This window comes from Euphorbia lathyris, chromosome 5 (genome assembly GCF_963576675.1).
Source record: "Euphorbia lathyris chromosome 5, ddEupLath1.1, whole genome shotgun sequence".
In the NCBI taxonomy this organism is placed as follows: domain Eukaryota; kingdom Viridiplantae; phylum Streptophyta; class Magnoliopsida; order Malpighiales; family Euphorbiaceae; genus Euphorbia; species Euphorbia lathyris.
In genome coordinates this window covers 35,097,356-35,109,287 of record NC_088914.1, presented here as the reverse complement: position 1 = coordinate 35,109,287, position 11,932 = coordinate 35,097,356, and the positions used below count along the sequence as shown (strand labels likewise).

The 11,932-nt window shown below is 34.9% G+C and overlaps 1 protein-coding gene across 1 annotated transcript; it reads right to left on the bottom strand.

Annotated features, from left to right (window-relative positions):
* Positions 1 to 2,378: 2,378 nt before the first annotated feature.
* Positions 2,379 to 4,217, bottom strand: LOC136230779 (probable E3 ubiquitin-protein ligase XERICO). Its single transcript, XM_066019961.1, has 3 exons — positions 4,028 to 4,217; positions 3,326 to 3,386; positions 2,379 to 3,236 (listed from the first exon to the last, which is right to left on the bottom strand). Exon 3 carries the CDS (start codon positions 3,198 to 3,200, stop codon positions 2,703 to 2,705), a length of 498 nt encoding a protein of 165 aa, XP_065876033.1. The 5' UTR covers positions 3,201 to 3,236; positions 3,326 to 3,386; positions 4,028 to 4,217; the 3' UTR covers positions 2,379 to 2,702.
* Between the last annotated feature and the right edge of the window lie 7,715 nt (positions 4,218 to 11,932).

Genomic DNA, 11,932 nt, shown 5'->3' with positions numbered 1-11,932 from the left:
TAATATATTAAATATTCACCTTTTTTCGCTCTTAATATATATTAAATATTTGAATAATTGATATTGATCATTAAATTTTATAAAATAAAGAAAAAAATAGCGTGTTTCGCAAATGAAATAATATCAAATAAAATAATACCGTGTTTAGCAAATGAAATAATACAATTTTACATGTATAAACATTAAAAAAAACTCTTTTTAATCATTAAATAAAAAATAGTGTGAGGAGAGAGAGTTGGAAATGAAAAGAGGAATTGGAGAAGTGAATCTTGAATCCCGTCCACATCCTCCTAACTTAATTTACTTTTTATTATATTATTAACTTAATTTTAGTTTTTAAATAATATCAAATAAAAGAATTTTGAAATGATCATAGATAATATTTGATATTATTCATGAGTTTATTCATGAACTTCTATCGAGCTTGTTCACGAGCCTCTATCGAAACTGTTCTAAACATTATAATTGAGCTTGTTCATGAACTTGTTCACGAGCCTATAACCCAGTATGCTCGCGAGCTTTGTTGTGCTCAAGCTCGACTCATTTACAAATCGAACCTATAACTCAGTCTGCTTGCGAGCTTTCAAGCCGAGCTTTGTTGCGCGTGTTCAAGCTCGGCTCGTTTACGAATCGAGCCTCTAAATCGTGCTTGTGAGCGACTCATTTACCATATCCAATCAAGTTAAACCGAATCGAGCTTTTATCGAGCCGACCACTCCGCTGTACCAATATTCTATTCTATATTCTATTCTATACTCGGTCATTGAACTAGGAGAGTTTGATATCATCTTAAATTGATGAACTTTGTTTATAGAAAGGCAGGTTGAAAGGAAATAAGGATTACAGGTCAAACTCACTATTTGTCCATAAAAGGGAAAACAACATTTCGTGGTTATATCATATGGCATTCTGTGCTTCACAGAGATACATTATCCTCCTCTTTCTCAAATTACCAAAAACTTCATTATCCCACTAATTCTATATTTTCCATTTTAATATCCCCTTTTCCTTTTTTTTTCAACACTCCTCTATTTTCTTTTCTTAAAATACCTACCACTCTTATTAATATTATAATCATTTTTATCACAAATTTTTTCTTATCTACTCCTTTTATTAATATTACGCCTAATACACAAATAACCTCCTGAACTTGTTCAAATATTGCAACTGCCCCCCTCAACTTTCAATTGTAACAACTTACCCCTTAAACTTGTCCAATTGTAAAACATAACCCCAAATTAGGAATTTTTTTACACCGTATTTGAAGCAACCGTAAAAAAAATTTCCCGTATTCGTATCACGCCAAAGATCTGATTATCATACTCCACGAGCGTTGCAGATTTTGTATTTCACGTGTTTCTTCAATTGCAGTCCATGTCAGCAATTTGGGGTTGTGTTTTACAATTGGACAAGTTTAAGAGGTAAGTTGTTAGAATTGGACAAGTTTGAGAGGTAAGTTGTTACAATTGAAAGTTGAAGGGGACAGTTGCAACATTTGGACAAGTTCAGGGGGTTATTTGTGTATTAGGCCTTAATATTATAACCATTTTTACCTCAAATTTTATACTAAAGAGCCCAATTTGAAAATTTTGAAAAATTACCATTCAACTCTCTGGAGAGTAAAAAAGAAAAAAAAAAGAAAAAATTTGAAAAAAACATTTGGAACCTAGACCTTATATAAAAAAATGTATTAATGGTGTTCGGGTGAATCCTATTTTATCTTATATAAAATGTATTAATGGTGTTCAGGTGAACCCTATTTTACCATTCACCCCACCCTATTTTACCATTCACCCTATTACCGTTAGATTTAAAGACTTAATAGATCTATTAGAATGAATTTAATCTCCACCAATGTGACTCTATTTTGTTATAGGAAACAAATTCACTTGTTCATTCCTCTTTAATAGTATCCATACCTACTACTTTCGTTAAAGACTATTAATAAAATAGTCTTCTTTAATAGGATTTATGCATCTCGTGTTTGTATCCCTTTCATATTCATATCTATTTTCATTTGAAGACTAGTTTGAAAACTATTTTATGAAAGTTATTTTTTTATCTATTTTTGTTTGGAAACAAGTTATGTTTTTTATAAATAACATTTTCGATATGTTTTTTCCCGTATTTGTAAATTTGTAACCTAATCGACATATTAATATTGCTGGATTAGAGAGCTAATCAACTCTTAGCTCCCTATATATATATATGAAATAATTTTCGTTTTAGGGGAATAAACTCCCTATATATGTGAAACAGTGATATCATGAGCATGCGGTTATAGGAAAGAACTGCAAGGCACACTACATTGCTTGAGTATAGAATTGTATGGGCTCCTTATATATGTGGGTAAGACTCCTTTAGTATAACTTTTGAAATGAAGGTAATACTGCTTTAATATATAAAGCACTCACTCGTTTACAGATTTACTCTCAATATAAACTTCATACAAGGAGGTTCCTTTTATAATCTCACAGAAACAAAGGCAAATTCATTACTCTAACAAGTTGAAGTTGAAAAGGAAGTGGCACCTGAGACCAAACCTCACATTTATGTACAATAAAATTTGGTGTCATCTCGTGCACATCTTAAGTATACAACAACTATCCCTCTAATATACTCAACAAAAACTAAAGGTACCTGTACACTGCAGGCTGTACATCAACACTTTCCTGAAACTAAAACAGCTTCACATAATATGCTCACCAAATGCATGTTCTTGCTTCCTCTTCAGGCATCACTGGAGACCTGCAAAGAGGGCATGTAAAATTCCAATAATCCAACCATTTCTCCAAGCAAACCTTGTGGAAAAGATGCCCACATCCCAAATAGTTTATTTCTGACTCCCCTTCAAATTCTGTCAAGCACACCGAGCACTCACGCTCTTCTTGTTTACACCTACACATTGAATCGAATCGTGTGGCCGGACTCCTACTCCGGAATTCATTTATGTAAGGATTTGATGAACCCATATGAAAATCATATGATTCTGCTTGGACTTCAGAATAATCTGATGAACTCGATTGTGATGATGATGATGATGGTGGTGGCTGCGGTGATGAGGACGAAGATAAATGGATGCCAATAACATGAAGGATTGATCGGAGTATCCCTTTGAAAAGTGAGATTGATAAGGCAGTGTTAACCAAAATCACACAGAGTACTCCTTCAGATGGACCGGGAAGACTTGAAAGACCCATTTTTCGTCAATATGAATTGAAGTTTCTTAATCAATTCTGATGAGAAATCCATACAAAACAAGTAAGGAACATATCAATGAATAAGATTAACAAATTGCATAGCAATTGAAGAGCTGAATGATTACCTTAAATATGTACCAATATGGTTTCTGAATATGATCAATGAAGAGATATAAGAAACATAACCTGCAAAATATACAAAGCAAATTAGTATGGACTATTATTCAAGTATTAAATTCACGGAGAAAGGATGACTCAGCATCAATAGGGTTAGAGATTATATAGAGTATAAGATTAAGACAGATTTCAGGAATTTGACAAATTTGCTGGCAATAAGCTGTTCTTGTGAAAGATTTGGATTCAAGCCTATGGATTATTCTTCAAATATTAAAATCCCTCAATCCAACAAATGAAAACAGACAAATTAACATGAAAAATTGTTCAAAAAAATCTTAACTAATTCATTCAAAGACAAAACTAGTGACTGACCAAATCAAAGAGGAAGAAAAGGGAAAAACAGACTTCGAAAACACAAAGATCTAGCCTGGCTCAACCAAAATTGAAGATCAACACCATGTAGAAAGTTGTAAACATGAGAAACATCAAAGAAAGAGAAGCTCAAATTACTCCAAAATTTAAACTAATTTTGCTGCATAAAAAAACCCCAATTCTAGAAATAGGTCAGAAAATGAGACGGGATCTAGCATTTTTCAGCCAATTCTGAAATCAAGGAGCTTGCAACATATTGACAACATAAAATTCAAGTAGTTCAGAGAAAAGAGAAAGAAATCGAAATGGAAAATTCAAAGTGATGGATAGAGACTTACACTATAAGTGAAGCCTTGACATCTTCAAATTAAGAAATAGCATTCAAATAAGAATCAAAGAAAATACAGGTCTCTATGTAAAGCAGGGATTGAGATGGATGGATGGATGTTATGAGAATGGGTTGGGTTGGGGTGGGCGTGATCCTGTGTGTATTATATATAAACCGCAAAAGGCAGCAGAGGCCAAAAACCACCATAATCAAGAAAGAAAAGGAAGTGTGTGTTGTTAACTTAACCATGGTTAATATCCCGTGTTTTCCGTAGAAAGAGATGTTAGTAACCATGGTTACTTTATATCATCATCATCATCTTCTTCCCTGTTTTGCTGCCTTTGTTCCGCAACTTTCTTTTTAGCTTAATTCATTATTCATTTCTTGTCCGTTTTCACTTTGTTCATTGCACTGTTCATGCCACTCACTTCTCTTTCTTTTCCTTTTTTTAATTATTTTTTTTCCACTTTTTCATTATCGTTATGTCCTCAAACAAATTTTATATTCCCATTTCATTATTAGTTAAATTAATTATTCAATTCATAAAAAATAAAATTATTCAATAATGGAGCTCTTAATTATTCATTTTATAGGAAAACAACATATTTTATTTAAGTGGGATCATCAATGGAGCGGATGTAAAATTTCCAACAAAAATTCCTCACATAATAGAATAGAAATCGTATTAGAGTTCTAGGATCCAGGTCGGTGGCCGAACCGCTATTTATATGTCGGGTTAATTTTAACTATGTGGTTAGAAGTTATTTTTTAAAGCCTTTTCTATTAGGGTTGGACTAAAAAAAGGGAAAATTACAAAACTAGGTCAAATGGGAGGCCCATTTACATGTTTAACCCATTTACTCAACCTATTACATATCTAGATTCATTTTGTGTGACTTTCCAAAAATACCCCCAATATTTACGCGCGGCTCGCCCCATCCCGTCTGACTTCGCATATTCCATACTATGCGAAGTCTGCGAAGTAAATGTTTGGGTTTGCTTGATGAATTTAGTTCGCATATGCGAAGCCTGGATGTGTTTTGAAGCTAATTCGCAAAGTGGTATATAACAAAAAAGGGCAAACAACAACGGATTCTAACATTAAAATCATAACATTATCAAAATTTACAACAAGATTGCCACAATAACGACATTCAAATCATAACGTTATCAAAATTTACAACAAGATTGCCACAATGAACTCTACTAACATTATCAAAATTTACAACAAGATTGCCACAATAACGACATTCAAATCATAACATTATCAAAATCTACTAACAAGATTGGCACCATGGGATGGACGTGTCCCATGGTGCACCCCGAGATTGACACAACCTCTCCTAACGAATCATTTCAGGAGTGAATGTGTCAATCTTGGGGAAGTTCATCCCTATACAGGAAGGAAAATCATCTTCCCTGCAGCTCAGTACGCCGCCTTCCAGAAAGGGATGTTACGTATTCAACCATCTACAGAAAAAATTAACCGTGTTAGTTATGAAAAAGGACGATTTTGGATTCGCGAAATGAAAATTAGCGAAGCATGCGAATGTAAATGTGCAGGGGAAGAGGTGATTTTACTTCGCATAACGATTTTTTCGCGAAGTCTGCGAGGTCTGAAATGTGACTATCTACGTCGCATAACGATTTTTTCGCGAAGTCTGCGAGGTCTGAAACGTAAGGATCTATTCGCAGACTTCGCGAACTAATAGATTCGCGAGGTAGATCCATACGTTTCAGACTCTTTCTCTTCGCAGAACGTCGCAAAATCATCAATACACGAAGTAGATCATCACTTTCCAGGCTCGTTCTCTTCGCAAAGCTTAGCGAAACCATCGATTGCGAAGTGAATTCATGATAAAACGCAGAAAAAAAAACAGATACTTACATTTTTCGCCCCTTTCACCCCCAAAAGCGACAATAACAATATGATAACATGGGAAGAACGAAGGAAATAACGTAGAAAAACCATTTCTTTGATGGTAACAAGAAGAAAGAAACCAAGCAACGAACATGAAGATGAAAAACTATGGCTTCGTTTTCTAGGGTTCGGAAGTTGCAGAATCAAGAGATGAAAAGAGGAAAATGAGAAATTCATTGTGATTTTGACGAAATGGTGCAGATTTCGTGCAATTTAAAGGAAGAAAGGAAGATCAAAAGTCTTGAAATCATTAATGCAGGAGCAACTTTTCGCATAACCAATGAGATAGGGGGGAGCGGTGATTCGCGGAGATAGGGGGGAAGTGGGAAGGTCAGGGATATTTTTGGAAAGTCACACAAAATGAGTCTAGATATGTAATAGGTTGAGTAAATGGGTTAAATATGTAAATGACCTTCCCATTTGACCTAATTTTGTAATTTTCCCCTAAAAAAATTGTCTCCATTACACTGAAATTTTATTGTTTCGGTGTGTTAATTAAAATATTAAAAATGTCCAATGTAACTTAATTAGTAGATATATTTAATTTTTTATAATCTATCATTAATTTCTTAACAATTATATTATTTTTATATTTTTTATTTTTAGTTATAAATTTTAGAAATTAAATTATGTGAGTATCAAAAGTATAAAAAAATTGATATTTTTTTTATGGAAAAGAGATGTAAAAATGAATTTAAAAAAATTATAAAAATAAAGAGTGCATTGAAAGTAATTAATAATAGTGATATCATACCAATATAACTCCGCCATGTGGTTCCGTAGAAGTCCGAACCTACTCTCAAAAGGTAAAGAATACGTAGTGTCTCCTCAGATAAGTATAACAAAATGACTGTGTATCAGAAACTTGACTCGAGAAGTCTTGCTAGACTTATGTCATAATCACATCTGATCCCGAGAATCACGAGCCAAGTCCTATCGAGAGATATCAGGTCTCGATATCTAGACACACTTCCTCCTATCAACATGAGACATGTGGCCCAACACGTTTCACAATTTGTAATCGTCTTCTACAGCTCAACATCAGTATAAATAAAGTAAGCTCAGCTCGAGGTAAATAGATTCATTCATTTCTATTAAACTTACATTACAAATTTATTTATGGATCGTTATCATCCTCGTCCTTTCATGAGTTGACTTAGGTATCAGAGCAAGTTCGTGATACAATGGCCCCCCTTTGACCTTGCTTCTATGGAGTTCCAGATTGACACGTGGACTCTCAAGATTCAACCACATCAAATAGTAACATAATTATATATTCTTTTGAAAAATAAAGTTAAGACAAATAAAAACTTTATAAAATAAAAGAGTATGTGTGTGTTTGCAACCCCTTCACTTGGATGCAATTGGCAGTATTATAGATGTTGGTTGAAATGGAAAGACTAAAATGTCATTGGACCTGATATGTTGAGTATTGATGGAATTGGGTTTTCAAGATGTTAGGAACTAAGATTGTTGAGGCATTGGTGTGTATTAGGACTTTTATGTTGATATTATTTGTCACATCAAGCAGTCCCCCTTAACCAACTGGTGAAAAAAAAGTGAGACATTGTATGCGAGTTAGTTCATTTGTTGGGAACACGTGGTAAATGGTGTGTGGGCAGTCGTAAAAGATTCCTTAATATCTTTAGGGTGTGCCTATTAAGATCCTAAATTTTTTACTCTAATAAAGATATCGCCTTTTTTAATTCAATGGGCAGTAAATAAGACGATAGTTGGGATTCTCGCCCAACATTATAAATAAAGCTTTCCATTCCTTATTTAAAATATTTACTTCCTTAGTTCCGCTATATAATATCTATAAGCTGCTTTGTGTGAGGGTTTTAACATTGTAAAGAGAGTGTGAGTATGTTTCTTGCATCTCGAAGCGTCAAGGTGCCTAGTTTTTATCTCTTGCAAGGTGAGCCTACTCGTCCTTGTTTTTAGAATTTTCTTTCATCGTTACTTGGGCATGTGTATGCTTGGGTGGATATGTCTTGTGTTACTTCATCTTTCTCTAAGATTTGGACTTTGAGTATGTCTAAGAGGCATCTAGCACATCTTCGACATTAAAGGATTCATTAGTTAAGAAGAGGGTTATTGTTAACCCACCAAAATCGAGGAAGAGAGCAAAGAACAAGGTGGTAAAGAAAACTAATCCAAATATACCTTACCTCCTAAGTTGATCTAAACCTTCCTTCGAGCTTATAGAAGTAAGCCCCTTCTTATCGAGACCAAGTGGAATGGTTAAGGAAAATCTTTGCACAATGTCCATAGTCATCTCGAATGTATATACAAAAGCAAATTGCGATATAAAGGTTGTGTATTGTGACTTAACCAATAAGATATGGCCTATGCTCAAGGGGCGAAGAGAAATTCTTAAGGGATGAGGTTTGACCTTTTTGAGAGACTGCCCAATCTGAAGTTAAAAGACTTAAAGGATGCATATAACATCATTCTTGATAAAGTCGGTGGTCGATCTCGATAGTTTACTGAATAGGTAAACCGTTTTGTTTATCTACAACGTATTTGACGGAGTTGGCAAATGAACTAATGAAGAAAAATGATATGATCATTTATGATGATTAACTTGATGTTGGAATAGGATTGCCCTTATTGCCTTTTTTTACAGAGGTACTTAAGTAATTAACCTTACTTCGAGGTAGATAGCAGGAAATTAGTGGCGAGCAATGGTGGCAATGTATTCGCTATACAAATAAGCTTGGCTCCGATTGACATGATTAGTATTTATGTAATTTTTCAATTCTACTATCTCATAGAAGTCTAAGCATGGGCACTAGGCTCAAAGTTTAATATGCTAGTCGACTTGTCTGATAAGCCACCAAAATGAAGACACAATTACTTGAAAGTATGGACCATATATCTAGCTTTTCTGTATCGTGTGAGTTGGAATCGTAATCCAGTGCCTCCCAGGAGTTGGTTATTTGAGTGGAAAATGAAAGCAAGAAAAGTGGAAGTGTTCCACTAGTTGTCAAGGCGTTGCTTCTTCACCCAAGCAGAATTTAGAGGAGCTAATTACCAACTTTTTGGATAACTGTTGGTTCATCTGCTTTAAATGGCTGATGGCCTATCTTGGGCGCATGAGGAAGGAAGACTGTGAAAATACTTAATAGGGAGGGGTTTGACAATGAGCGATTTGGAGCCAACGTATATATCTATAGATATATATGTTATGTCTTTGTTGTTTTCTTGGATATCAAAGCCATTTTATCATTTTATTGTGTTTTCCTCTTTTTTTCATTTTTCGTATTTTTTCGTTTTCGTCGTTTTTACCATTTTCGTCGTTTTTACTGTTTTCATGTTTTTTCTATTTTTTTTATCATTTTTCCTATTTATACCATTTTTCATGTTCTTACTGTTTTTCATGTGAAATGTGAAATAGATGATCGATATATATGAAAGGGATAATTTTGAAAATAAACAAAATATTACTTATAGAATCATAGATGTTTGTTTTTTCCTTTCTTGTTTCACAAAAAAAAAAAAAGAATAACTATTCATAGATTGAATTTTTTAGAATTTTTAAGAATTAAAATCATTGATTATATATTTTTCAAATATTAAACCTCTAAACTTTCATAGTTTTAACTTTAAGAATTAAATTGCAATCTTTAATGTTTATGCATATTCAACATGTCATTAACCAAACTATAAAAAGGAAAAAAAAACAAATCATAAATGAAATCAATGTGAATCGATGGAACATACGAACACCTAATTTCCTTAGAGAAATAAGTAGGGTAAATTTCATCGATGGTGTACAATTTTTATCCCATTTCACATTTTGGTGTACAACCTTCAATTTGTCTCATAAATATATACGAACTTATAGGTGACCTCCCACTTTGGTGCACAGCAGGTAAAAATGACCGATCAACGCGTCAATTCAGCATTTTTCATTCTACCCATTTTAAAATATGGGACCCACTCCTTATATAATTACTAAAATATCATTATCCCTTACACAATTACTAAAATGCCCTTATCTCTTCCATTGCAACTCCTCTCCCTATCTTCTCATTTCTCTCTCTAAATTCTCTCTCTCGTTTTGCTTATCCTCTTCCTTTTTGCTCGGCTTCATTTCTTGATTCACAGGATCAGAGAATTGACCATATAACATCTGTTAGAGATAATAATTCATATTATCTCTAATCATTATCTTCAGGATAATTATCTCTTCACACAAATAGAATCATACTTGTATTGATATTCTAGGTAGTGTGATAGGTTTATACTTACTCTCTACAGTAGTATACTAGGGTTTTACATCTGTACTATATATACGGCTTATTAAGTAAAACCCTAATCAAGGGAATTATCACAATCACTATTTCTCTCTATCTCTCTATTTCGGCTACTCTCTCTCTCTTCTTCCTAAGCTTTGGCTTCTTAAACCATGTTCATTAATCCTCACTGTTTCGGTTATTCAACATGGTATCAGAGCTTCGTCTGATCCAAGCATGTCCGACTCCCTTCCCGTTCAATCGCAGGCCGAAAATCAATCCGCGTCTATGCAACCTGCTGTGCCTCTGTTGAACAGAGTCGATGGCGTTTCTGCCATATCCGGCCAGCCGTCCATCGCTGCATCTAGAAATCAATCTGTCGGCGCCGGTCAGTCAGTTTTCGGAACTGAATTCACGGTGGCCACTACTTCCGCTTCATCTCTGCAACCTTCATCAGGATGGAGGTTTGAATCTCCATTCACTACCCTTGAGCAATCCTCTGTAACATCAGCATATTTATTCGACAACAAGGATTCTAGTGCTATTCCACGCAATAGACAGAATCAGACCATGGCTCCTCAACTGTTTGCTCCGCCAGGTAATAACTCTAATCCACTCATCAGACCTGGTTTTGGCCCTCCACCCTCATACCATAGCTCCCAATTACCATCTTCTTTCAACATCCATGGTTCAGATTCCTTTATTACTAATATTGGACCAACCTTTCAACCCCATCTCCACCATGAACAACCTGCCTCCTCCATTAATCCCGTTTACTCCAACTCTACAACAAACTCTGTTCATGTCACTCGCCCTGCTTCTACTCACACAGCCACCCACATAAAATTAACTCCTCATAACTATAAAGCTTGGAGAATGGCAATTGTGTCAACTTTAAAATCCAATCATTACTATGAGCACATTATCAGTAACAATCCTCCACCTCCCAAATTTTTATCTCGAAGTAGCTTCATGTCTGGCCCTGACAACTTATTACTTAATCCTGCTTACACTGTTTGGGATGATCTTGAAAATACTGTCATGTCTCTGTTATTGCATTCTCTTATTGAGGAGATTTACCCTTTAATTACATGCTTTCACTATGCTCATGACATTTGGGTACCATTTGAGCAAGCATATGGAGTTATAACTGATTCTAGACAATTTCACCTAAGTCTGGAATTACAAGAACTTGAACAAAATGATATGCCCATTAGTGAATATATGCAAAAATTGAAAGTCATTCTGGATGACCTTGCTGCTTCTGGCAACCCATACCCCATGCATCTCCTACCTCCTTTGCTATAAAAAAATGTTGGTGAAGCTTTTAAGTCCTCCATTCAAAATCTCATCACTAAAAAAGGCATGCATATTGGCTTTTATGAACTATTGAATACTTTGAAGACTGTTGAGGGGTTGGTTAATTCAACAACAAAAAAGTCTGCTTTTCTGCTGCCCACTCCTAGTGCAAATTCGCTTGAGGCACATGTGTCCACCGCTTCAAACAAAGCTAATGCACGGAAAAATAACAAAAAGAGGAGGGGTGGCAAATGCTTCAATTGTGGTGACCTTGATCATTGGGCAGATAAATGCAAACGTCCAAAGGGGTACCTCACACAACACCGTTCTGAACCACAGGCATATGCAGCATGGCAGAGTCCTTCAGATCCATTCAGTGGTCCACCTCAGCCGTGGTATCCGGACACGGGAGCCACAAACCACATGACTGCTAATCCGCATCAACTTCAAATGA